The 26084-nt window shown below is 35.8% G+C and overlaps 1 protein-coding gene across 3 annotated transcripts; it reads left to right on the forward strand.

Annotated features, from left to right (window-relative positions):
* The first annotated feature begins 524 nt into the window (after window positions 1–524).
* LOC133805649 (putative callose synthase 6) lies at window positions 525–21704 on the forward strand. Of its 3 annotated transcripts, XR_009878991.1 has the most exons (11): window positions 534–715; window positions 1766–1840; window positions 2067–2162; window positions 2239–2303; window positions 4272–4338; window positions 4644–4698; window positions 5103–5155; window positions 5248–5308; window positions 20948–21046; window positions 21166–21198; window positions 21677–21704. XR_009878991.1 is itself a non-coding variant. In XM_062243821.1 (9 exons), exons 4-9 carry the CDS (start codon window positions 2301–2303, stop codon window positions 6403–6405), a joined length of 372 nt encoding a protein of 123 aa, XP_062099805.1. In that variant the 5' UTR covers window positions 525–715; window positions 1766–1840; window positions 2067–2162; window positions 2239–2300; the 3' UTR covers window positions 6406–6448. The 3 variants fall into 3 exon arrangements, 1 of the variants encoding a protein (XP_062099805.1); XM_062243821.1 differs by lacking the exons at window positions 20948–21046; window positions 21166–21198; window positions 21677–21704 and adding an exon at window positions 6268–6448 and having other exon boundaries at window positions 525–715; window positions 5108–5155; XR_009878992.1 differs by lacking the exons at window positions 20948–21046; window positions 21166–21198; window positions 21677–21704 and adding an exon at window positions 6268–6393 and having other exon boundaries at window positions 537–715.
* The last annotated feature ends 4380 nt before the right edge of the window (window positions 21705–26084 follow it).

The following is a 26084-nucleotide window of genomic DNA, read 5'->3' on the forward strand; positions in this document are numbered from 1 at the left end:
ATAAAAATAATTTTTATACATTTTTTATCTATAAAAGTAATGCATGATAAGAACCATGATAAGTTTTAGTTAATTTAACCATGTATATTTTAAGAATCATTTCATAGTAATATCATAGAACTTAGATAATTCAACCTTCTTTTGGACAGTCCAACCTCTCATTATCGCTTCTTGAGTAAGATTTTTTTATTTTTGGTTTCTGTACAGTTTTTCAATTTGTGGATTTTGGTTTTTAGATTTTTTATTAGTCTTATGACTTCCAACACTTTGGTTTTGAGGGTACTGCAAGAGTACTGATAGAGTGGCTATTAAGCATGTGAACAATTGAATTCATAGCTTGTTGCAGTAATTAGCTAGAAAAGGAAAGCCAGACTTGTTCTGTTCTGCTTCTAGTTTTATTGATGTTGTTATGTCTACCATTTCTCTTGCTTCTGATGGTACATTTAGGTTTGCTTCTAATGTTGTACTTCCTTTGATAATTCTAGATATGCATGTGCTTTGGTTTCCTCTATTTTTATAGCTTCTTTCATTGCTGCAATTTTCAACTTTTATGTTGGATGACTAATTATAAACAATGTTTAGTAAACTCAAAATTTTGTGTTTGATTTTTAGTATCTAGCTTCTGTTCTGCTTCTACTTCTGGGGGTCTCTATTATTGGAGTACCAAGCTTGCTGGCCCAAAATGGTCACCATTTGCTTCATGGATAACTGGCTGGTATGTAATAATATTATTTTTCTAACTATTAACTTGGGAAAATGTCTTTCTTCAATTTTTTCTAGTTGACTGTTTATACTCTGGCTTGGAGCTTTTAGAGTTTCATTTGGGGTCTAAGACTGTAATGCCTGTACAGTACAAAGTCACCATTAGTAAGTATAGCACATACTTTAATCTTAGCACTAGACCTTATATATATATAATTTAGTTAAATCAGTCAGTTTAGTTAAGTTATTGAGAGTAATTTTGAGCTTAGTACTAGACCTTATATGCCTAAATTAGTATAGCACATAACGTTATGCATACAAGAAACAGATGGCAGAAAATGAAATAGATTTTCTTTTGCTTCTGGCTTGCAACTAAAGTTGAATGATTAAGCATAAAGTATGATTGATTTCTTCTATATCATATATAGACCTTTTCTTCAAAAATCATAAACTTGACACTAAAGCCAAGAGTTTAGAACACAAACAGGAAACTGAAATTTAAGACATACCAGAAACCGTCTCCTCAAAACATCGATTCTTGTCATGGTGCGAAGTGAAGACATGAACTTTATGCCCATGTGACGCATGTTCAATAGTCGCATCAACAAGCAATCTCTCAACTCCACCTAGCGAGATCATAATAAAGTCACGTCGTCACGAATTAATTTGTGAATTAACTATCACATTTTGTGTTAGGCCACCACTAAATTAATGAATCCCATAACACTTATTCAATTAGCATAATGACATAATATGATGGAAATGCTAACTGAAGCCGACCAATCAAAAAAAGCTTGGATCTTTACAAAATTTCATACTAACATTAACTTCTTTAATTTTTCCCCTGCTGTATGTGTTTTACATTAGATTGTGTTGTTTCATTGGTTCACATTCTCTCTGTTCTTGTTGTTTCTCCTAATCTTGCTTGCTGTTTTGAACTTGTGTATATTCTTAGTTTGTTAATTTTCACTATCCTTATAAGAAATTTAACCAAAAGATCTTAGTTAAACTAGATTTTTTATATTTAGATTTGATTTATACATGTCTCTAATGTTTTTTGCAGCCACATGTTGACTTGGGATTAAAAGTACTTGGTGCAAATGCTATGTCCATTCCTAGCCTATATAGGTTTGTCCAGGTAGAGTGCTCGTTTAAGTTTCGTTGATTGAGGCTTAGTTGAATAAACACATAAATACATGCATCCATCTTATAGACAAACATAATTTTCTGAGAGTACATATTAATCCTAATATAGTAACTAAATGAATATTGCTTGCAGTTTTTACTTATCTTTTTTTTATTATTCAGAGATGTTTCATTCTGTTCCTTAATACTATTTCTTTTATTATTATTTTCTGCCTCAGGAAATGATTAAAGATCAAGTTCCAAACATGTATTTATGGCTCAAATCTCTAGAAGTACAAAGTATGGATCCAACAAAGTAACGATCTGAGCCCAAGGTCAGTATACATTTTCTTTTTCAGTCATGCTTTTTGTAGTTGTGAAGTTTAGGTATCTCTTTTTCCATTATTTCAGGTAAGGCATCTAGGACACTTAGCCGGTGGTGCTTTAACCAATGCATTGGGTGCTGGAAGAAAATGGTAAGCAATATAAATCAATTAGTGAAGGATTCAACTCTGTTTATTTTAGTCTAAACAATTATTGTTCCAATGTTGAAGAGTCATGCCAATTCAACAACATTATGGGAAAGAATCTGTAGGCATAAGAAACCTGTTGTAGAACCTAGACAATCTTCTTTGTTTTCTGAGTCACTTGAGGTTACTTACATTAGTACTAGCTATATAGACATTATAAGCAAATAGGATTGGCGATTTAAAGTTCTCACTTGTATGTCTAGTGTTTTTGTATCTGAACTTCAAGATGGTTAAGTTCTTGGATTAGTTTTTCTGCCTTTGCTCTTTTGAATTCTGATTCTGGCTCTTTTCTGATTCTGATTCGATTTTGAATTATTTTAAATAAAATAAATGGGAAAGAGTGAGTTAGGGTGGGGAATTATTTTGAATTATTTTCATAGACCTTCTCTTGTGCTTTTTAGTGGGTTTCATGCAATGCACTGGAGAAGAGAAACAAGTGTATCCTTTAGTTGGACTGTTAGGTTGCCAGTAGATTGACTGTAGCCATATAGCCTTGTTGTGCATTTTCACATTGTTTAATAATCCCCTTTACTTTGCTGAAATTCATTCCATATAAACTATTCTTTCACTGGGAAAAATGTGTCTTGCCTTAACATATCCCTGCATGTACTGGTTAATAGAAACAATTATGGTATTGGATTTATAATTATGTTTTTCTATATTTCTTTTATTATTGTTTATTTATTTTATCACATGTTCTCCATCTGCAACCCTTTTGTCTAATTACTTTCTATTTATGCTGCTGGGTGCTCCTTTTGTATAGTTCTTTATTCTGGCAATTAAATAGCCTCCATTATAGTTGCGTTTTATATTTTTCTTTTTCTCTTATTGGTTGGATGTAGTGTATGTTGGGAAATTTTTTTTTTACCCTTGTGGTTTTTCTCCTATTCTTTTCTTTTTTATTTCCTTCTTTCTTGCTTTACTTATTTGTTAAATCAGAGATGCTAGGCATAATTGTAACTTTATTTTTCTGATATGAGAAAGAAAAACAAAATAAAAATCAATTCCATAGTTTGCTAACTAAATAAACAGAGTCATTTGGCTCTGTTTCTTTGCTGTTGGGAGCTGTTCTTTTAGTTTTGTTCAAGTTTCTATTGTAAGTTTATTAGGTATAGAGTTTCTTTTCCTGTTGGAAGACTAGGTAAGGGTAGACTAGACTCGTTTTCCCATACAGCTGCTTGAAGAAGACTTGAGATTCAGTTAGGTCAATCACTTTGGGGACTTTCTTGTCCAACTTCTTTGTTTGAATTCCATGGAAGAAAAGCTACATGTAGAAATGCAACTTTTCATTTCTTGAGAAGAAAAATCATGACCCACCTATGATATTTGGTGTCTTGCTTGGTCCCACCTTATGGTGCTTCAAGCAAGGCCTTTCTTTGTTATTTTGTGTTTTTTGCTATATCCTATCCCCTGTTTGCTATTGTTTTATACTTTCAATGAATTAGGCTGGACCTTTCTTATGTTCATAAAATATTATAGTTTCCCTCTTGAAATGAATTACCACATAATATTATGAAAGCATCTCTTCCTGGCAGAATTTTGATGAGGTTTCCTTTTTTATAATGTCATATTCCCATATATGAACTTAAAACATGACAATTTCCAGAGTTTTTGTTTGATACTTTAGTTTGTCTTATACAAGACATAGTAATTATCTAAATAATAATATATCAAATTGGCCTTTACCCAATTTTTCTGCAACAAATCCATTTGATTTTCAATTTTTGATTTTTACTTATAAAATGAATTAAAGTCATGTTTGGATGGATTGAGCTTTTATGAATTGAGTCACAAGAGCCACTTGCATGAGATAGAGCCCACCTGGAAGTGATTCTCATATGAATATGTTTCTGTTTTATGGAAAGATATTTTGAAAGGTGTAAATTTTAACAGTACCTTCTAAATATGTTTCAGGTTTGTGGAAATTATGGCTCCTGTCTTTTCTTGAAAAGCTTGGCGGTGTGTATGGCACATGATTCAGGTATGGTGTGTGTGTATGGTTATTTAGTTAGGCTAAAAAACTTAAAAATTTATGCAACTAGAAATCTTAGAATTTCTCGTGAAATCTAAGTTGGAAAAAGGAAGGAAAATAAAAAGCTAGTGCTTTTCTCTTATAATAATGAACAGATTTTCTTGATTTGGTTTTCTGTGTTTAATGGTAAAACATTAGACCTAACCAATCCATCTGTTTAGTTTGATTTGGTTTCTCGAGTTTCAAATTGTAATTGGAATTTATATGATACCTAATATAATTGAGATGGTGTTATATTTTGTTCCTACTGTTAGAAAGAACATTGAAGTATCCAATTAGAGAATATTCACTCTACTTGCTTGGACACAGGTAAGTTCGTCACAAAGTCTTTTTTTCAACTACATAAAAGTTCTAGATCAATCTTGCACCAAGTTTTTTCTTAGAGGTTGAATTTAGCAACTAGCATTACTTTGAAGGTTTAAGAAATATACTAGAATTCATATTTTTGCTATTATTTCGCTTTCTTGACAAGAAATAGATTTTAGTTTATTAATACAAAAGATAACGAATCATCTTAAACAGTACACTTTAAAATCTTTTTTATTAAATATCCAAAGATCAACTCAAAATTTGATTATGCAGTATGCCACATATTTGGCCAGCTAAAACTGGTCATGTAATTGTACCCATATTCAATTTACTTTCTTTGTCTGATCAACTTCTGGTTTTAAGCTTTGTGTATATTCCCTAAAATATTTGTTTTTATCACATAGCCTAGATTATATGTAGAACGTGGGATGCAAGAAAGCCATGTCTCTGTGTTGAAGTAATTTCCCATTTCTCCCTTCTAAATTAGCTATTGAGTTGTCTCTATTTTTATCATTTCCCCTAATGTGTTATAATTTGTGTATTTTGTAGGTACACATTGTTCTGGATACTAGTACTATTGAGCAGATTTTCTTTCAACTACTGGTTTGAGGTAAGTTGTCATGTGCAACTACATAATAACTCCATAATACATGACTATTTATTAGATAATTTACTAATAAATCTTTCATTTTAGATTGCCATAAATATCTTTCTTTAGTGGAAATTGTACTATCTAATTCTCAACTTTCGACATAAAATCAAAGCTAATTAATTCTTAGTATTTCTGTTCATTGTAAGTTACATAATATTAAGTGAAATTTAACAAGGATATATATATGCAATTGTCATGGAGTGGAAGTTACAGGTGTGATGGCAATTGCCCTTGCTAATGGTGAAGTGAGTAGATTAGTCCTTAAATTTATTTTCTGTTCATTCCACAATTATTTTCACCTAGTCTTGACATTTATTTCACATTTCAAGGGGAAGGTACATATTAGATATAGTGATATTTTATTATTTTGTTTTAGTAATCTTTTTAAGGGCCAGCAAATAATAAACTAGATAGATGCATATTATTTTTATTATTGGACTTGTTTGTAGATGCTTTAGATGAGTAAAGATGATTGGTGTCAATATGTAAGCATGTCCAATTAATTTATCTATTTCTTGTTTTGGATTATCTATGTTAGATTTATAATTTGCATTCATTTTTGTTAATAATTATTATATTGTGTTGTATAATTGAGTCTTTGTTGGCAGATTAATTTATTATGTATCTATGTTTCTTGACCATTCATATACTCAGCTTTTTGATATCTTTGACTTTAGTTCTGGGATCTTCTTAGCTGCACAAGTGACATTCTTCTGTCATTTTATTAGAAAGAGTTCTTTTTTCTAACTTTATTTTTAGTTTTATTGCAGAAATTGGGCTAAACCTTATATTAAAGATGCTAAAGAAGTTTCCAGGTGCTTTTTTATTTTATTGCTTTTCTTTATGATTTTCTTGTATAAGAAGTCAAAGTGTGATTCTGTTTTTATTCTTTAATTTTTTGGGGGATATATTGACAGAATTTAGAGTTCTGGAATCAATTCTTCCTCACATACTTTTTGATCATTGAGAATGATATATTTGTTATCTTGATACATTTCACAAGCCTTATTTTAAGTTGCATGTTTTGTTGCTTTAGTCGTTGTTTTGCATGGTAGTATATCTTGCTATACCCTGCTGTTTCGTCAAGTTTTGCAGTTATTACAAATTTAATTTAAACTTTATATGCTTACAGGTGGAAACTAGCTTATGTCTTATGTTCTTAATAATAAAAGGACTTTTTTTTTACAATGTGCAGGTATATTGAGATGATTTCTTTGGAGCAATTCTTGACAACATTTGTAGTTGAGGCCTTTAGAATGGAAGAATGTATTTCACTAATTTTTGTATACATTTCTTGTTTTGTATTTAGTGATAAAGGAATCTGAATTGGGCATAAATTATGTTGTAATATGATTTATTAAGCCTAGACTAGTAGACGAAATATTATAATTACATTTGAGTAATTAATAAAAATATATTTATGTTACCTTATTTGGCTTCAACTTTCATATTTGTTTTCCTAGTTTTGTGTAAGTAAAAAATATTATGTTTCTCTAAGCTAATATAACACATGTGTTATACTAAAGTGTAGTATAACACAAATAATGTGTTATACTAAAGTGTAGTATAACACAAAAAATGTGTTATACTAAAGTGTAGTATAACAAAAATTTATAAGTATTGAAATGTGTTATATAATCGACTATAAATAACATAATTAAACACTTATCTATTTATTAAAATAACACAGAAATTGCGTTATCGTTGACAGTATAATAACACATCTTTATAACAATGATAAAGTATTATGTAAACTACCCTGACCTACGATAACATAGTCGGTCTTAACACATCAAAAAGTGTTATGGTATGTTTTGATAACACATTTTCGGTGTTATTAAAAGAATTTTTTCTTGTTTGATCCTTTAGCAGTCACCTAGTCATAACCAAATACAATCTCCAATTAATGAAAATCATCAAAAAATAGGGTCTTGACCACAATCCCACTCTTGGGACCCCGAAATGTACCCACACGATGAGTAGATTCGATCCCGGGCCTTAAGGATTGAAACCCCGAGCCAAAAACCCTTAAAAACACTCAAAACGGGATTCTAAAGAAACAGGGTAGTGTTGTAGCGCTACCCCCCTAGCACCCCAGCGCTCAAGACAGACCAAAACTGCCCTAAAGCCACCCTGGGTAGCGCTGTAGCGCCACCTTTTGGGCGTTGTAGCGCTACCTCCAGCCTGAAGTGCCCCTGAACCTTTCTCCTTCGACTTCTTCATTCCCAACTTGATTCCAATTCTTCCCAACATCATTCTAAATCTTAACTGAACCCAAAAACCATCCCTACATGTCCTAGGTATCACAACCTAAGAAACCCTAACCATAAACCACATAAATTCCCAACTTTCCAACTCAAAAACCAGTTGAAACTCAACTAGGAAAACAGAGCAAGAACAAGAGTTTTAATGGCTAAAAACTCACCTCAATCTCAGCTTAGCACCCTCTTCAATGGCAGAGCATAACCCTAGATCGTCAAGGCTTGGTTCCCTGGCTTGATTCCTCAAAAATAGCTTGAAAATTCAAAGAGAAATGAAAGAGAAAAACTATCGGGAGAGAAAGAAGAAGTGATGCCATGTGTTTTATAAGCTTCTACAGCATTAATGGCTGGTATAAATCTTTAAGGGTGAAAAGACCTAAATGCCCTCAAGACTAAATAAAAGCCTTAACAACCACCAAGGGAAAAATCGTCCTTTCCCGCCTATTTCGTTAATTATAATTAACACCCTCCAATTCCCGTTATTCTCCAAAATTCTCAAACATCAATAATCCATATCTCGTTACCATTTAATTCCTGGCAATGCTCTAATCATTAAAATCACCCCGAGACTCACCCCGAGCCGCGAACTTAAACCCGTTATGACCAGACCGAACACTTACATTTCATGATCATCTCATGCCGAAAGGCTCAAACAAATCCACATATAATGTGGTACCATTTATAACTCACCCACATGCACAAAAATACACAATTATGCCCTCAACGGGCCAAATTACCAAAATTCCCTTATAATAAAATGTGGACCCATATGCATGTATCTAACATCATATTATAATATAATTCACATAGACATGCATATAATCATTTAATAACATAATAAATCAATTATGGCCCTCCCGACCTCCTAATCAAGGTCCTAAACCTTATTAGGAAATTTGGGGCATTACAACTATCCCCTCCTTACAGAAATTTCGTCCTCGAAATTTATCTAAATAGTCCGGAATAAGAATTCCGCACAACTGATTCCAATTTCCCAGGTCGTTCCCTCAACCTCACTATTTATGTAACATTACCTTAACTCAAGGTATAACTTTGTTCTTCAGGACCTTATTCTCTTTGTTTCATATATGAACTGGCTATTCCTTACAGGATAACTTAGCCTTATTCTCCAGATTCTCAAAACTCAACCCATGAGTTTCCTTCCAACCCATGTCCTCAACATGGAAATATAAAATACACTGTATACCGCTAACATTGCCAAAGACATAGCTAATCCAAAGACAACCTGACTGATCTTATCCAGGATTCAAACGGTCATCATAATCCAGGCTCAATTTGCATTTATCTCCTCATTCCTTTTCATGGCGATACTTTAAAGAAGATACAATCTTCTACTTGGAACTCCATGTTCCTACATCTCGAATCAATATAACTTTTCCGTCTACTCTTGAGAAGTAAGCATCCAAGCTCTAACCTTTTCAATAACCTCTATGATCCCCTGAACTACCTCATGATCCTGATATAGTATCTCATTCATCTTGTAAGATGTTCTTCCAATAATAATTGGATAACTCTCTCTCTCTCTCTGATTTACTATCAGTCTGAGAGTATTAAACTGTGTATTTATCACCTTCTGCAACCCTTCCAAAAACTTGGAAGTAATACTAGAGTCTTCATCTGATAAGATGGACCTTAAATTCACTAGAAGGCATTCTATCTCTTTCACATAGAGATTTGAAGACTGATCAGCTGCATTACTTGTCCTTATTGATAGAAATGAACTCACTTGGAATACTGGTCCATAATAACCCAATGCCAACTCATACTGGCCCACTATCCTGGGCAGCCCCACCGCGAAACCCATCGCAATGTTTTCCTATTTCCACTATGGAATGCTCAAAGGCTACAATGGCCTCATTGATTTCTGATATTCTGATTTGACCTACTAACAGGTTAAGAACTTTACCACGCATTCCATTATGGCCCTCTCCATCCCAGGCCATCACTATAAGACTTTCAAACTCTGAAACACTGGCATGATGCCTGAATGAAGAGAACCAACGAGCAGCATGAGATTCATCCAGAATCTCCCAATCAATCCCAGTGTCCATCAAATTCCAAATCCGATCCTTATACCTCAATAAACTCATACCTAACACTGTACAACTCTTAGATAATCCAGCTAAGACTGTCCACTCAATCTTTCCTATCCGTGGTTCACTTAACTATTATACTTTTAATCCTCTTTAAGATAGTAATCTCAAGCACAAAACTAACCACCTAGCCCACCAGAAACTCTACTCTAGTTCTGGTCAGATCCTTTAACCAACATGTTACATAGGTATTCACTTTTCTTTGTCACTGAGGTGTCATAACAACCTCCAAACTGATTCTGATTTGCAAGAAGACTCATAATTCTTTCTCAAGGCATATATAATATCCTTACTACCCAAGGAAACTCTTGCCTACCAAGGCGTTCCTTGACCTTGGCAAATCTCCGTAGAGAATACACCATAATACCATCGTCCTAGACGATCACAAATCCCATTCAAATAATCCTTTGAATGCTCTATTCATCTGATACATAAACACACACATTAAACAAATTCTCAAAACATACTCAGCACTCTCAGTGCTCTTATCTAACATAACAAAAACCTTCTACTTATCCTTTTTCCTGATCTCTAGCTGGTAATAACCAGATCAAAGATCCACCTTGGAGAATACCATCTTACTTAATAACTGAGCCTTAACTCTTACAGTTCTGCTGAAGCTGCTCAAAACAATGCCCTAGGCCTGATTCCATCTCTAGCACAAGTCCAGTCACCATTCTATCCTTTTTATGTAAGGGTAACCCAGGCAAATCACATGGAAATACATCCAGAACTTCACAAACTAATTCAGTCTGTCCTGATCCCCTTGCAACAACCTAAGTGGTCTCCACCACACTAGCTAGGAGTTCCACGCATCTCCCTGCCATGCCTGAGGAACAAGTCTCAATCTCCGACTCCGATCGCCTCAGAATGAACACTCGAGCTGGAGTCAAGTTGTCCATCCCCTTTTGCTCACTTGCTCCTTGCCTTGGACAATTCTTCATGAAATGCCCAACTATTCCACATAAGTAACATGCCTTTGCTCGACATTCTCCCAGATGTCTCTTACAATGGACACATTTTGGATAAGTCATCCAGCTCTTTTTCTTGCTCGCTCCAATAAATGGAGGTGTCACTGTCTGAGTTTCGTGCTTTCTGGCAATCTTCTTCTCATTTCTTATGCTCTCAACAGCAAGACCCTTTTCTACCACCTGAGCGTAGGTGGAGGTTTCATGCACTGGGGCAACTCTAATGCCCTGAGCTAACTTGGAATTCAATCCTTTGATAAACTTTTCCTTCTGAGCTACATCTGTGGGAACCATGTCAAAAGAAAACTCGACTAACCCATCAAATATGTTAACATACTCGGTTACTGTTGCATTGCCCTGAACCAGGTTCATAAACTCGTTCATCTTAGCAATCTGGGTCGCATCACAGTAATACCTTTCGTTGAACAGCTGCCTAAATTCTTTCCAATCCATCACAGTTGTATCTCATGACTAGGATATTACTTCCCACCACGTCCGTGCATCATCCCGCAGTACATAAGTAGCATAGATCACCCTATCTTGACCCACCAGCCCCATACTATCAAGAATAGAACTGATCATGCCCATCCATTGCTCTGCTTTGAATGGACCTAGGCCTCCCTCAAAGACTGGAGGGTAATATTCCTGGAACCTTCCACAGACAAATTCCCATCTGTTCTCAACCCTAGGTTGAGCCAAAAATGGTGCCACTCTTGGCATAACAAAGGAAGAGGTATTTCCCACAGATTTTGCTGTTGCTTCAAACACCTGATCTCTTCCTCTTGCCTCTGCAATCTTAATTACATATCAGTAAGCACCTGCTGAAAAGTCTGAGGGGCAGGTGAAGAACTCAAACCCTGGTTGTAACTCCCAGCCCCGGTATAACCACCATCAGGTCTCATTATCTGTCTTGGATACATACCTGCTGGTCAAATCTGCAGTCAATAACTTGACCCATTAAACATGTTGAGCATATCAAGAGCTTTCCCCACAAGAACAATGTTACCACACCACAATCATAACCATTTGCAGTGCTATAAACAGGCCCATGACATTCATACATCAATCATAATCCCTGCTCTTCTAACATTCATATCATGCCTCCAACTCCAGCATGCAAATATCACAATTATATATATTCATGGAGCAGGTAATCATATGATCACATTTATATATATATATATCCACGGAGCATATAATCATATAGTCAAGAGCTAGGCTGTATCAGAATCTCATGCTCCATAATACAATGTGCAGGTAAAGCATTTACATTCTATTTAAGCAGTTAAGAACATAACTACAGAAATAGTTACCATTCCCTGAGTGAAGCTATCTTCAGTGACAAGTGTACATGTCCAGCTTGTCTTCAAGAACCATAAACCTTGGCATGCTCTGATACCAAATTGTAATACCCTCAACTTCAGGGACCGTTACGGTGCGCATTATAAACAGTGCTAAACTCGCTAATCGAGTCATTTGTCCATAAATGTGTAACTAAGTATGATTAGCAGTTTAGGGATAAAATTTTTTTGTTAAGATATAACGTTTCATTAGAACGTTTAGTGTATACATTGGGATCCCATAAATATAATTTAAAGGTCTATTATAAGAAAATATTTATAACTAGCCGATCTAAGCGGCAAAATAGGGATTAACCCTAGTACTGCTTTCAACCCTTGGCCGTGGCGGTCGAGCAGGCGCATATGTACACGTCGTCACCTAAGCTCTTCAACTCAAGGATGGTCCAACTTTCTTTTGCCTTTACCTGCACCACATAGCACCCGTGAGCCGAAGGCCAGCAAGAAAACTCAATATGCTCATGAACAGTAATAACATGTCATCGAATCATAATGTGCATGCCTAGCAATAATAGCTTTCATCATGCATGAAAATAAGTTCAAATAAATGATTATGGGGTCCTGCATCTGAATAGATGACTAATGAGTCAATCTCTTGGGACCTGGTTTTTGGATAAATTACTAGTATGTAAATCTCGGAGTGGGTGACTAATGAGTCACGCCCTGTATAAATGACTAATGAGTCACACTCTGTATAGATGACTAATGAGTCATACTCTATATAGAAGACTAACGAGTCTCACTCTGTATAGGAGACTAATGAGTCTCACTCTATATATGTGACTGATGAGTCAAGCTCTCTATAGGAGACTAATGACTCTCACTCTGTATAGGTGACCGATGAGTCACACTCTGTATAGGATACTAATGAGTCTTACTCTGTATAGGTGATTGATGAGTCACGCTCTATATAGGAGACTAATGAGTCCCACTCTGTATAGGTGACTGATGAGTCATGCTCTGTATAGGAGACTAATGAGTCTCACTCTGGAGGTCCCACACCCTCCTAGCCATGTGACATGTAGGTCACCTTAGCCTTTCTGGCTCTGGCTTTAAATAACTAGCCCTTAGACTAGACAAGCGCTTTTTAATTTTCATCGAACTTGAGGTCGGTTCGGCATTAATGCTCATTTGAGCAATTCAATGCAGATGTCGATTAGATCTAATCTTTTATCGTCTTGCATTGACACGCTAAGGCCGTACTTGACTTACGAGTCAATCCCATGTGACCGGTGCCCAGTACCACTTCCGAACTTGACTAATGAGTCACAGCTTCACAGTTGATACTGACACCATTGCCAATCCCTGACTAATAAGTCAGTGCTTCGTCATTTAGGTAATACAAACAGACATATATCATATGTCAAATAATCAGATGTAAGGCATTTGGCATGATCATTCTGTAATCATAAGCATAATTATAATCATGCACAATTACAGAGACTTAAGCTCTGATCAATCTCATAATCAACATTCATGCCATGCCCTAATCTCATGTATCTTATGCATTTTTAATGCAATCAATATCCACATATAGAGCACTAAACATGCCTCATGAATAACCATGCATGTAACCTATGGGGTGCAGTTTTCTTACCTCTGGTTCGAGCGAGAATGAGAACAAGAATGACCCTTGAGAATGATCAACCTTTTAATCCTTTAGCGGTCACCTAGTCATAACCAAATACAATCTCTAATTAATGAAAATCATCAACAATAGGGTCTTGACCCAAACCCCACTCTCGGGACCCCGAAATGTACCCACACGATGAGTAGATTCGATCCTGGGCCTTAAGGATTGGAACCCCTAGCCAAAAACCATTAAAAACACTCAAAACAGGATTCTGAAGAAACAGGTTAGCACTGTAGCGCTACCCCCCTAGCACTCCAGCACTCAAGACAGACCAAAACCGCCCTAAAGCCACTCTGGGTAGCGTTGTAGTGCCCCCTTGTGGGCGTTATAGCGCTACCTCCAGCCTGAAGTGCCCCTGAACCTTTCTCCTTCGACTCCTTCATTCCCAACTTGATTCCAATGCTTCCCAACATCATTCTAAATCCCAAATGGACCCAAAAAATATCCCCACATGTCCTAGGCATGACAACCTAAGAAACCCTAACCAAAATCCTCATAAATTCCCAACTTTCCAACTCAAAAACCAGCTAAAACTCAACTAGGAAAACAGAGCAAGAACAAGAGTTTTAATGGCTAAAAAATCACCTCAATATTAGCTTAGCACCCTCTTCAATGGCAGAGCATAACCCTAGATCATCAAGGCTTGGTTCCCTGGCTTGATTCCTCAAAAATAGCTTGAAAATTCAAAGAGAAATGAAAGAGAAAAACTATCGGGAGAGAAAGAGGAAGTGATGCTATGTTTTTGATAAGCTTCTATAGCTTTAATGGCTGATATAAATCTTTAAGGGTGAAAAGACCTAAATGCCATCAAGACTAAATAAAAGCCTTAACAGCCATCGAGGGAAAAATCGTCCTTTCCTGCCTATTTCGTTAATTATAATTAACGCCCTCCAATTCCCGTTATTCTCCAAAATTCTCAAACATCAATAATCCATATGTCGTTACCTTATAATTCCCAGCAACGCTATAATCATTAAAATCACCCCGAGACTTACCCCGAGCCCCGAACTTAAACCCGTTATGACTAGACTGAACACTTGCATTTCATGATCGTCTCATGCCGAAAGGCTCGAACAAATCCACATATAATGTGGTACCATTCATAACTCACCCACATGCACAAAAATACACAATTACGCCCTCAACTGGAAAAATTGCCAAAATGCCCTTATAATAAAATGTGGACTCATATGCATGCATCTAACATCATATTATAATATAATTCACATAGACATGGATATAATCATTTAATAACATAATAAATTAATTATTGCCCTCCCGGCCTCCTAATCAAGGTCCTAAACCTTATTAGGAAATTTGGGGCATTACAGGTACGATATACTGAACCCAGCCCTCCTCCATGGAAGATTCAATTGTTAAGGCCCATTTACTTGAGATGGACTTAATTGTAATAGGGTAGTTTTTATAGATAGATGGACCTAATAGACAATAGTACACTAGGCTAAGTTGTAACCTCTACTGGTTTTGTTTGTCTTAGTTTTTCAACTTTTCTCTTTTGGGGAAACAGCAAAGACACATAGAGCAAGAACCAAGAAGATCTGAAAGACTAAATGGCCAGGGAAGAGGCCGAGGTAGGGGAAGGGGGCAAGGAAGAGGAGTAGCTGCCACCCCCATGTTTGAAGAAATTCCAGTAGCCCCAGGAGTGCCAGAAGCACCCAATGTAATGGAAGAGTTGGCAGATGCTGCTACTCGAATAAATTTGGAAAGGGAGAATGCTTGTCTTAGGGCATAACTAAGGAAAAGGGAAGAAGAGTTCCAAAGAAATTCAGGGCAACAACAACAAGTGGCGTATCAAGCCATTCCTCAAGCACAATTACTATAGTTGGCAGAACCTCACAACGAGGCATTGTATGAATGCTTTAGAAAGAAGCAACCACCAAACTTCGACGGCAGATCTGACCCAATAGAAGCAGAAGAATGGCTTCGATCGGTGGAGTCCATATTAGAACACATGCGGCTGGGAAACAAAGATCGAGTCTCATACGCTTCAAGCTTGATAAAGAAAGATGCTCGTAACTGGTGGGATATAGTGAAGCAGACTAGAGATGTGAACGTTATGACTTGGGATGAGTTTATCCAAGTGTTCAACAAGAAGTACTATAGTCCTACGATTCTAGCCACAAGGGTGGATGAATTCATCGCGCTTACTCAACGGAATTCGTCTGTGACCGAGTATGCCAGAAAGGTTGATAGGCTGGTTATGTTTGCGGCGAACATGGTACCCACTGAGACGCTAAGAATTCAAAGATTCTTGGAGGGACTGAAACCTATGATAGCCCATGACGTAAAGTTGATCCGGTGGATAACCACTTATGCAGAAACATTAGAGATAGCTTTGGAAGCTGAGCAGGCTGAAGAAAGAATTTGGAAAGAAGGCGCGGCCAAAAGGGACGCTAAAAGAAATAACAATGACCATAATTACCACAAACAAAAATATGACGGTGGTCAAAATAAAAAATTTGACAAGAAGAATAAGAATGCATTAGAAGGTAACGGGAATAAGAAGCCATATGTGGAATATCCCCAGTCTCCAATATGCGAGAGGAAGCATTCAGGAGAATGCCGATATAAGACAAACGGTTGTTTCAATTGCGGAGAAGGGCACATTAAAAAGAATTGCCCTAAGATGAAGGATCAAAAGAAAGATGACAAGCTTATGCTAGCAAGAGTTTTTGTTCTTTTTAGAGGTGAAGCAGAGACTATTAATACAATGGTAACAGGTCAGGTCACTATCTCTGGTAAACTATGCAATGTTTTATTCAATTTGGGAGCTACAAATTCCTTTGTCTCTATGAATATGATTGATAGCTTAGATAGACCATGCAAACTTTTTAGAGATAAGTTTGTCACGGAGTTACCCCCGGGGGAAAGAATGTTATCTAGTAGAGGGGTGCGCAATATTGTAGTTAGAATCGAAGAGAATTACCAGTAGATTTGATCGAGTTAGACCTTAAGGGTTATGAAGTAATTTTAGGCATGGACTGGTTAGCAAAATATGGGGAAATGATAGACTGTAAGGGTAAGACAGTCAACTTTAAAACAGAAGGTGGAGAGTAGTCCACCTTCAAGGGAGAAGTTTCCTAAACTCGCATACCTATAGTCTCAGCTCTCAAAGCTCAACGGTTAATCAATAGTGGTTGCCAAGTGTTTCTAGCTAGTGTGGTGGACAAAAGACGAGAGACGCAGCTCGAGCCAAAGGGTGTACATACTGTATGCGAATTTCCCAAGGTGTTTCCTGAAGATCTACCGGGATTACCTCTGAGTAGGGAAATCGAGTTTGAAATAGAATTGGCACCTGAGACGGCACCAATTTCAAAAGCTCCCTTAGAATGGTGCCTACCGAGTTAAAGGAGTTAAAGATCTAACTCCAGAAGCTATTAGACAAGGGTTTCATTCGACCAAGCTATTCTCCATGGGGAGCAACAGTGCTTTTTGTTAAAATGAAGGACGGGAGTATGAGCTTGTGCATCGACTATCGAGAACTGAATAAAGTGAAGATTAAGAACAAATACCCTTTGCCTCAAATAGATGATCTTTTTTATCAACTACAAGGATCTACGATATTCTCGAAGATAGATTTGTGGTCAGGGTATCATCAGCTAAGAGTACGAGAAGAAGATATCCCAAAGACGGCTTTTTGGACTAGATATGGACACTACGAGTTTCTGGTAATGTCTTTTGGCTTAACGAACGCACTAGCAGCTTTCATGGATCTTATGAATAGAGTATTTAAGGACTACCTAGATAAGTTCGTTGTGGTGTTTATAGATGAAATATTGATCCACTCAAGGACGAAAGTAGAGCATGAAGAGCAACTACGACTGACGTTAGGACGACTCAAAAGACATCAGTTATATGCTAAGTTTAAGAAGTTCGAATTCTGGCCAGAGAATGTGGCATTTCTAGGACACATTGTGTCTAAAAATGGCATAGAAGTAGATCCAGCCAAGATCAATGTAGTGAAGGACTGACCCAAACCCAAGAGTGCCATCGAGGTGAGAAGTTTTCTGGGATTGGCAGGATACTATAGACGATTTGTTGAAGGGTTCTCCAGAATAACTACACCCTTAACAAATTTGACGCGGAAGCAACAAAAATTTGTATGGATGGAAAAATGCGAAGAAAGCTTCCAAACATTAAAAGACAAGCTTATATCAGCCTTAGTTCTATGTGTCCCAAGCGATAAGGGAAAGTTTGTAGTGTATTGTGATGCTTCGAAGAAGGGACTTGGATGCGTTTTGATGCAAGATGAAAAAGTGGTCGCATATGCCTCAAGACATCTAAATGAGTACGAACAACGGTATCCAACCCATGACTTAGAATTGGCAGCAGTGGTTTTCACTCTAAAGATTTGGAGGCACTATCTATACGGAGAAAAGTGCGAAACCTATACGGACCACAAAAGTCTAAAATACTTCTTTACGCAGAAGTAGCTCAATATGAGGCAACAGAGGTGGTTGGAGTTAGTGAAGAACTATGATTGTACGATCTTGTATCATCTAGGAAAGGTTAATGTCATGGCAGATGCACTTAGTAGGCAGAGTTACGGAAGCTTGTCAACACTTAAGGGGATTACTCAACACTTACAAGATAATATTAAGAGGTCAGGAATTGAGCTAATAACTAGACAACTAGCTGACCTCACAATCAAGTCAAATGGAGAAAATAAAGGAGAAACAACAAGAGGACGAGTTTCTTCTTAAGATGAAGGCAGCATTACAAAGCTCAGAGAATGCCGATTTCTCCTTAACAATTGAAGGCATGTTACGATATAAAAACCGAGTATGTGTGCCCAAATGTGGTGAATTAAGAGAAAGTATTATGAAGGAAGCGCACACTACTCCATATTCACTTCACCCAGGATCGACCAAGATGTACAACGATGTCAAGACAATGTACTGGTGGTCGGGGATGAAGGAGGACATAGCAGAATTTGTAGCAAAAGGCCTTACATGTCAAAAAGTTAAGGCCAAACATAAAAAGACCCGCTGGAACTTTGCAAGAATTAAAGATTCCCGAATGGAAATGGGAAGATATAGCTATGGACTTTGTGACGGGATTACCAAGGACACCAAGTAGCATGACTCTGTTTGGGTGATAATAGATAGACTTACAAAATCTGCTCACTTCTTGCCAGTAAGAACAATTTATAACGCTGAGCAGTACGCAGAGCTTTATGTGGCGAAGATAGTGAGATTACATGGAGTTCCAAAAACGATTGTCTCCAATAGAGGATCAGTTTTCACATCAAAGTTGTGGGAAGGTCTACAGCGTGCAATGGGCACTAAGTTAAAGTTAAAACTAAGTACGACATTTCACCCTCAAATCGATGGTCAGTTAGAACGTACCATACAAATATTAAAAGATATGTTGAGGGCGTGTGCTTTAGACTTCTCAAGATCATGGAGCAAGTATCTTCTGTTGATAGAATTCTCTTACAACAAAAGTTATTAAGCGATGATAGGCATGGCACCTTATGAGACGCTATGTAACGCCCCACGTCACTATGGCTGCTTCCTGGAATGACGACTGGCCCTACAAACCAACACGAGTCTTTCCAACGTGCTTTGTCCTCACTAGCATATTTCCTAGGAAAACTTCCCAAAAGGTCACCCGTCTTGAGATTACTCCAAGTCAAACACGCTTAACTTTGGAGTTCTCAAGTGATGGGCTACCGAAAAGAAGACGCATCTTGTTGATATAAGTAGTACCCATCAATCCATTTAAGCCATCTTCAACTGTGTAGTCCCATACCTACATAGTCTTAGAATCATCACACTTGACCTTCCCCAAGCAATGTGGGATTGCACAGCTTTACCCGGTCTTTCCCCCTACGGATCACAGGATACTAATTGTCACAATCACCCCCCCCCCTTAGGAGTCCGACGTCCCCGTCGGCCACACTTTCGGCTGGGTCAAGGCTCTGATACCATTTGTAACGCCCCACGTCACTATGGCTGCTTCCTGGATTGACAATTGGCCCTACAAACTAACACGAGTCTTTCCAGCATCATCACACTTGACCTTCCCCAGGCGATGTGGGATTGCACAGCTTTACCCGATCTTTCTCCCTACAGATCACAAGATACTAACTGTCACAATCACCATCCCTTAGGAGTCCGATGTCCCCGTCGGCTAGACTTCCGACTGGGTCAAGGCTCTTATTTCCATTTGTAACGCCCACGCACTATGGCTGCTTCCTGGAATGACGACTGGCCCTACAAACCAACACGAGTCTTTCCAGCGTGCTTTTTCCTCACTCGCATGCTTCTTGGGAAAACTTCCCAAGAGGTCACCCATCTTGATATTACTCCAGGTCAAGCACGCTTAACTTTGGAGTTCTCAAGTGATGGGCTACCGAAAAGAAGATCCCTCTTGTTGATATAGGTAGTACCCATCAATCCATTTAAGCCATCTTCAACTGTGTAGTCCCATACCTACATAGTTTTAGAATCATCACACTTTACCTTCCCCAGGCAATGTGGCATTGCACAACTTTACCCGTTCTTTCCCCCACTACACCAAATACCCATTTCCATAACACATGAATATAATACTAATAAAAAAAGTATTATGAAAAAGTATTATATTGGGCAACTTAATGAAAAAAGGGCAGTAATATTTAATCATCCCGCCACTTAGCTTCTTTTTTTTTTTCATTTCCTTCAACATTAATTCAACAAAGAACAGACCCATTTCCTTCAACATTTTGACACAAAGAAGAGACCCATTTCTTCGGCTTGGTACGGTCTCCGAACTCCTCACTCTCTCAAATCTCCTCCATCCCTCAAATATCCCTTCTCTCTCTCTCGTCTTTCTCTATCTCTCTGTCAATCCATTTCCTGTCGTTGGGCTTCTCAGATTCGTTCTTCTCTTCGGTCTTGGCAAGCCAGGTAAGTATTTAGTTGTAGATGTTAGATTTATTATTGAATCTCATAGAATCTATAAAATCTGTGGTTTTCAATATTAATTTTCGATTTTGCATATTGCTGGGGTTTTTTCAATCTGAGGCCTTAGTCTATCAGTCTCATTTCAAGCAACTCTGATGACATGCTCGCTATTTGACCCTTATTTGAAGGTATATATTGCTGCTCTTTTTTTGGGAAATTTGTTTAAGTTAAGAACCTAAAATATTATGATTTTCTTTTTTAGTGTTCCTTGCTAACTCTTGAATCCATGATACCTAGGCACGTATTGCATCTACCTTAACTCTGGCAGTCATGTTGGATGGACCTTCTTCAGTTTTTTTGCAGGTAGCAGAATACAAGGAACCTTCAAAATCTGTATCTTTCACAGCACTTTCAATTTCCTTGGGGCATATCTTGATGCAGTTGCATCCAAGTTTGAAAGAAAGAGCTCTTGGCCGTACACCCTTTTCCTTAGTTTTTTAATTCGTCCAATAAACATCATCTTTAGATTCTAAAGTCTTAAGTTACAATTTCCACATATTTCTGGTGTAGGTATTCTTTACTTGATTCAGCGGGAAATCCATGGTAGATTGCTGGTGTCCTTGCTCAAAATTCTCATGCTTTTGATATCATCCACACCATATAATTCATTTCCTATTCACATTATTTTGTTTAACTACATGTCTTTTTTCTATCTTTTAACCTCCAAATCCAATGACAGGTTTACTATTATGCATTGCTTATTGAGCTGATTAAGCTTGATGCCATTCATTTTTTTTAAATAAAATGTCTCTTGTTGCCTGGGTACCTAGCTACTATTAGCGTCATTTAGGTCATGAATTATACTATTATAAAAACTGGGAATTTCACAACTTGGTTAACTTAAGTTTAATTAAATTTCCACTATATTTGCTAGCTATTTAGACACCAGGGAATAGTATTTAGAATGTTGTTGTACCTGTAGGTTCAGGATGCTCTTGCTCAAAGTGACTTCCTGCTTTATCCTGCTTTTTTATTTTTTTCACTAAATCCTATCTTTACTTATTGTTATTTTGTGTTACAGATATTCAAGAATGATTGCTGAACTATTGCCAACAGTTATAACATCTATACAAAAAAGGATTGAAGTCGGTTTCCTATCAAAAATGACCAGACAGGTCTACTGGTATGGTTCCCTCTCTGTTATAACAATTACATAATTTTATTCACTTCATTGCATGCCTCAGTCATTGTAATTGGATTTAGTTATACAATTTATGAAAGATAAAATAGAAGCGAATAGAAGATTTGAGAAGTATATGCTCAAGCTTTTATTTATTAGACTAACAATGTGAAATATTTAATGTTGTCTTTGAGGAAACCATTTTTCTCTAAGCATTTATTCATATGCAATTTTACATTCATATTTGAAGACGCATTGAACTTTTCTCACAGTATGTACGAGTATCCAAGTCTCTACTGAGGACATTGCGTGCGATGAAGCAGTTGACCATCAGGAATTTCTAGATGATGAAAAATCTCAATCTCTGAATCAATCTTGTGATTCTACAACTGTAAAGAACGCCCTAAACTAATACTTATAAAACATTCACATAACATTGTTCATAAAAGAAAACCGCTTATTATCAAGGTCTCAGTGGGGACTTGCTTAAAACCATGCAAGTTGGCACCATTAGTTTTAAAAGAAAACATAAATTTTTATGCAAATTTCAGAAGAAACAAAAATTAAATAACTAAGTCCCACTGATAATTTGGAAAGTCTCTTAAAACATAACATAATTTAAATGGCATTCTAAGATGATCGTTTTTCCGTCCATAGGATGCCCCACGCCATACACCCCACGACGATAGAACTCCTCACGTCACCACGCGTGCCATAAAGAAATCCTATTTGCTACGTGGAAGGAAAGTAAGGGGAGTGAGCTAAAAGCCCAGTAAGGAAGTACAAACAATAAGCAAGTAAGGATACAACAAAAACAAACACTAACGTTCATCTAAAACATCATGGCATATCATAACATTTTCGTAACATATCATCATAGCATATCATAATGTAATCGTAACATATCATCATATCACATTCATACAGCATACATGATGAGCATGGCCCGCTAGTTGTCCATGTCACCCTAATCATATTCATACAGCATACATGATGAGCATGGCCCGCTAGTTGTCAATGTCACTCTATGAGGTAAACAAGAGTCTCTGGTCCTTCAATAACCTCGGCGCATCCGCCCTAGGAGTTACGTCTTTATATCCTTAGTAACTCGTTTGATGTGTCGCGTTCATCACGCTAACATCCATAAACATATCATATTCATACAAGCCAACATATCATCACATTATGGCATTCATAATTCATAACAATTCATTCATACAACAGTCTTACCATTCATAGCATAAAATCATAGAATCTATCTAACTTCCTTACCTCAGGTCCGAGCTAAGAAATTTCACAACCTCTCAACGAGCCAATACCATAACCAAAACAACATTTCTTAGGTTCATAAAGTTACTATATTGCCCTTCCATACAACCCATGTGTGCATGGGCCATGCACACATAATAATAGTTACACACATGCAATTATTCTTAACTACACATAATAATGCTCATTTTACCTATTTTACATGCATGATTTACCTATTTTACATGCATGATCTTTCTATAAAAACCACATAGTTGAATAATGAACATAATTTTGGACGTAAAAGTGGATTTGCATGTAACATGCATACGTGGGAACATTGCGTAATTGAGACGTTTTAAAAACGATAATTCTACATTTCTTACTTTTATCGTTTTAAAATTAATAGACATATAACATGCTTTATTTTTCTTAAAATTTCTAGGTTGAATAAATTTCTCAAAACATCATTTTATTTTATAAAATAATTTGATTTAGCTTAAAAATAAAATATGTGACAATTTCATTTATTAATCTCAAATTACAAAGAATTAACAAAAATCTTGGAATTAATTAAAATACCTATGATTAATATGTTTCTTTAGAAAAATCAAATTTGATATTGGTTAATTGTGTTACATAAATGATGTCAGATAAATATATATTTATGTGTGAAAAAAATATATTTTTTTTAAAATTATTTAAGACATAGTTTTATGTAACATAAATCCATATGTGACAATTAAATAAACATTTTTAAACTTTTTAAACCAAACTTTCAGCCACTATTTAAATTCTTTAAAAATCACAAATAAATAGAATCTAAATATTTTTCTCAATCAAAATGAAGGAAAATCATAACTTATCAAAATATGCATTCATACCATTTTAAAATACCATTTTTCAATATTACCATAACTTAGGATGATAATTTGTTCCAAAAACTCATCAAATTTATTTTAGTGAAACACACTTCACATTTTCTTACAAAAAATTCCAGCAACTATTTTTACCTTTAAAAATCACCACATTCAATTTAAAACCTCAAATTTTTCTAAAAAATTCAATAAAATTCTGTAGGTAATTATTTACACACAATATAATTTCAAAGCATAATTAAACTTCACATTAAATTTCTTAAAACATCAAAATATTTGCAAACTTTATTTGAGCACTCAAAACATTAATCTCATCATGAACAACATCATTTTTGTACAAAAATCAGCAAGCACATTAAATCATAAAATTTCTTCCTTTCTTTATATTCACAAAATTCATGCTCAATTATGCACAATATTTCAACACAAACCCTAGCATGCTTCTAACCTCTTTATCCATTTTAATCACATCATGAGTATACAATAATTCATCATTCACCATAGAACTTATTCACAAGTCATGAACAACAACCACCATTGATCTTGTGTTACATATATTCTCAATACACTACTATCATGCAATTATTCCAAAAATCACAATCATCATAACATCATACAAGATCTTGCCACAACCTACCATGCTTCTAAAATTTTAATTGACATAAAACATAATAAAAATAACAATCATGCTTTTGAATACCCCTCTAGGCCGAAACTCATAAAATAAACAAATAACGTATTCTTTTCATGTTTTTCAAATACTCATCATCACTACACATATTCTTATTGCACAACCATAAAAATCAAGCCCAACAACATAAACTCATGTATAAAATAATAAGAAAACACTCCATCAATCCATGAACATCATAACACTAGGGTTATAGATTTTATACCTCTCTTGATTGTAAAATCAAGAATACAATATGATCAACACCCAAACTTCACACCCCTTGTTCAAGCCTAGGGTTTTTGTTGAAATCCACCATGAGGAGGAGAAAGAAATCCAATCACACACAACAAATAAACCAAGTCAAAATCATATAATCAAGAAAAAGAGATTAGACAACAAAAATACAAGAAAGACATACTCTAAACCTGGTTCCTCTTCTCCTTCTTCTTCTTTATTTCATCTTCTCCTTCTCTCTCTACACGCCACACTCTCTCTCTACCTCTCTCTCTAGGTCACGGCAGCCACACAAGAATGCCCTCCTCTTCTCTTCCTTTCCCCTTTATTTCCATTCTCTCATAATGACCAAATAAAAGGAAAAATGTAATTTTCCTTTCTTCATTTTATTTTCTTTTAATTCCTTTTATTATAAAAGATTGGAGTCAAATGGTAGTTTCCCAAAATGTCTATCCTCATCCAATTTAACTTTATTTACCTTAGAAAATAATGAAAAAACAAATATCACTCCATTTCCCTACACCACACGTCCACTTACTTGCCATATCCTTTATTTTTTTTTTCCTACTTATTAAAATAAAACTACCCAAAAATATCAATAAATGGAAATTATAAAATGTGTAGAAAATCCACACATGTGCACCCTATTACCATATACTAGCACACACTAAAACACTAGGGTGCATCACTATCTACCATGCACCTTAGTGCATTCAACCATAACTCACTTAATTACCTCAATTGTCACACTTATTTAAAATGTAACACTAATAGTAAAATAAACATGTTACACAATTATTCACTTATTAAATTAATTAACCAAACAAACAATTAACAAATTTAAAAAGATTATACCAAACAATTCTAACAATTAAATAAAATAACAAACAATCAAATAAAACAAACAACAACTAAATAAAATAAACAACATTTAAATAAAACAATTCATCACACTTAACATTTAAATAAAATAAATCACAAATTTTAAATAATCTAAAAAAAAATTTGGTGCACTACAACAACCGTGGGACAAATGGTAAATGTTTTTAATGAAAAGTGTTTACTTTTTATATGACATGCAGTAGTGGTCTATTATTATATATATTTTTTCATATGTAAGATCATTTTAAGTAAACAATTGTTTTGTATGAGCTTTTCAAATATAGAGAAAATTACATTGAATCTCCTTAATTGTGCCAAAATTACAATAACACCTGCCGAAATACAACACCATGTAAGATTAAAAGGAAAAAAAAATTCAAGCACTCTCGACAAG

Source organism: Humulus lupulus, chromosome 1, assembly GCF_963169125.1.
Source record: "Humulus lupulus chromosome 1, drHumLupu1.1, whole genome shotgun sequence".
In the NCBI taxonomy this organism is placed as follows: Eukaryota; Viridiplantae; Streptophyta; class Magnoliopsida; order Rosales; family Cannabaceae; genus Humulus; species Humulus lupulus.

Bases quoted from the DNA above. Each gene is read 5' to 3' on its own strand.
- LOC133805649 (XM_062243821.1), top strand. The intron at 4,339-4,643 runs GTATGGTGTGTG...TCCTACTGTTAG, and splicing joins GTGTATGGCACATGATTCAG to AAAGAACATTGAAGTATCCA. The intron at 4,699-5,107 runs GTAAGTTCGTCA...CACATAGCCTAG, and splicing joins CTCTACTTGCTTGGACACAG to ATTATATGTAGAACGTGGGA.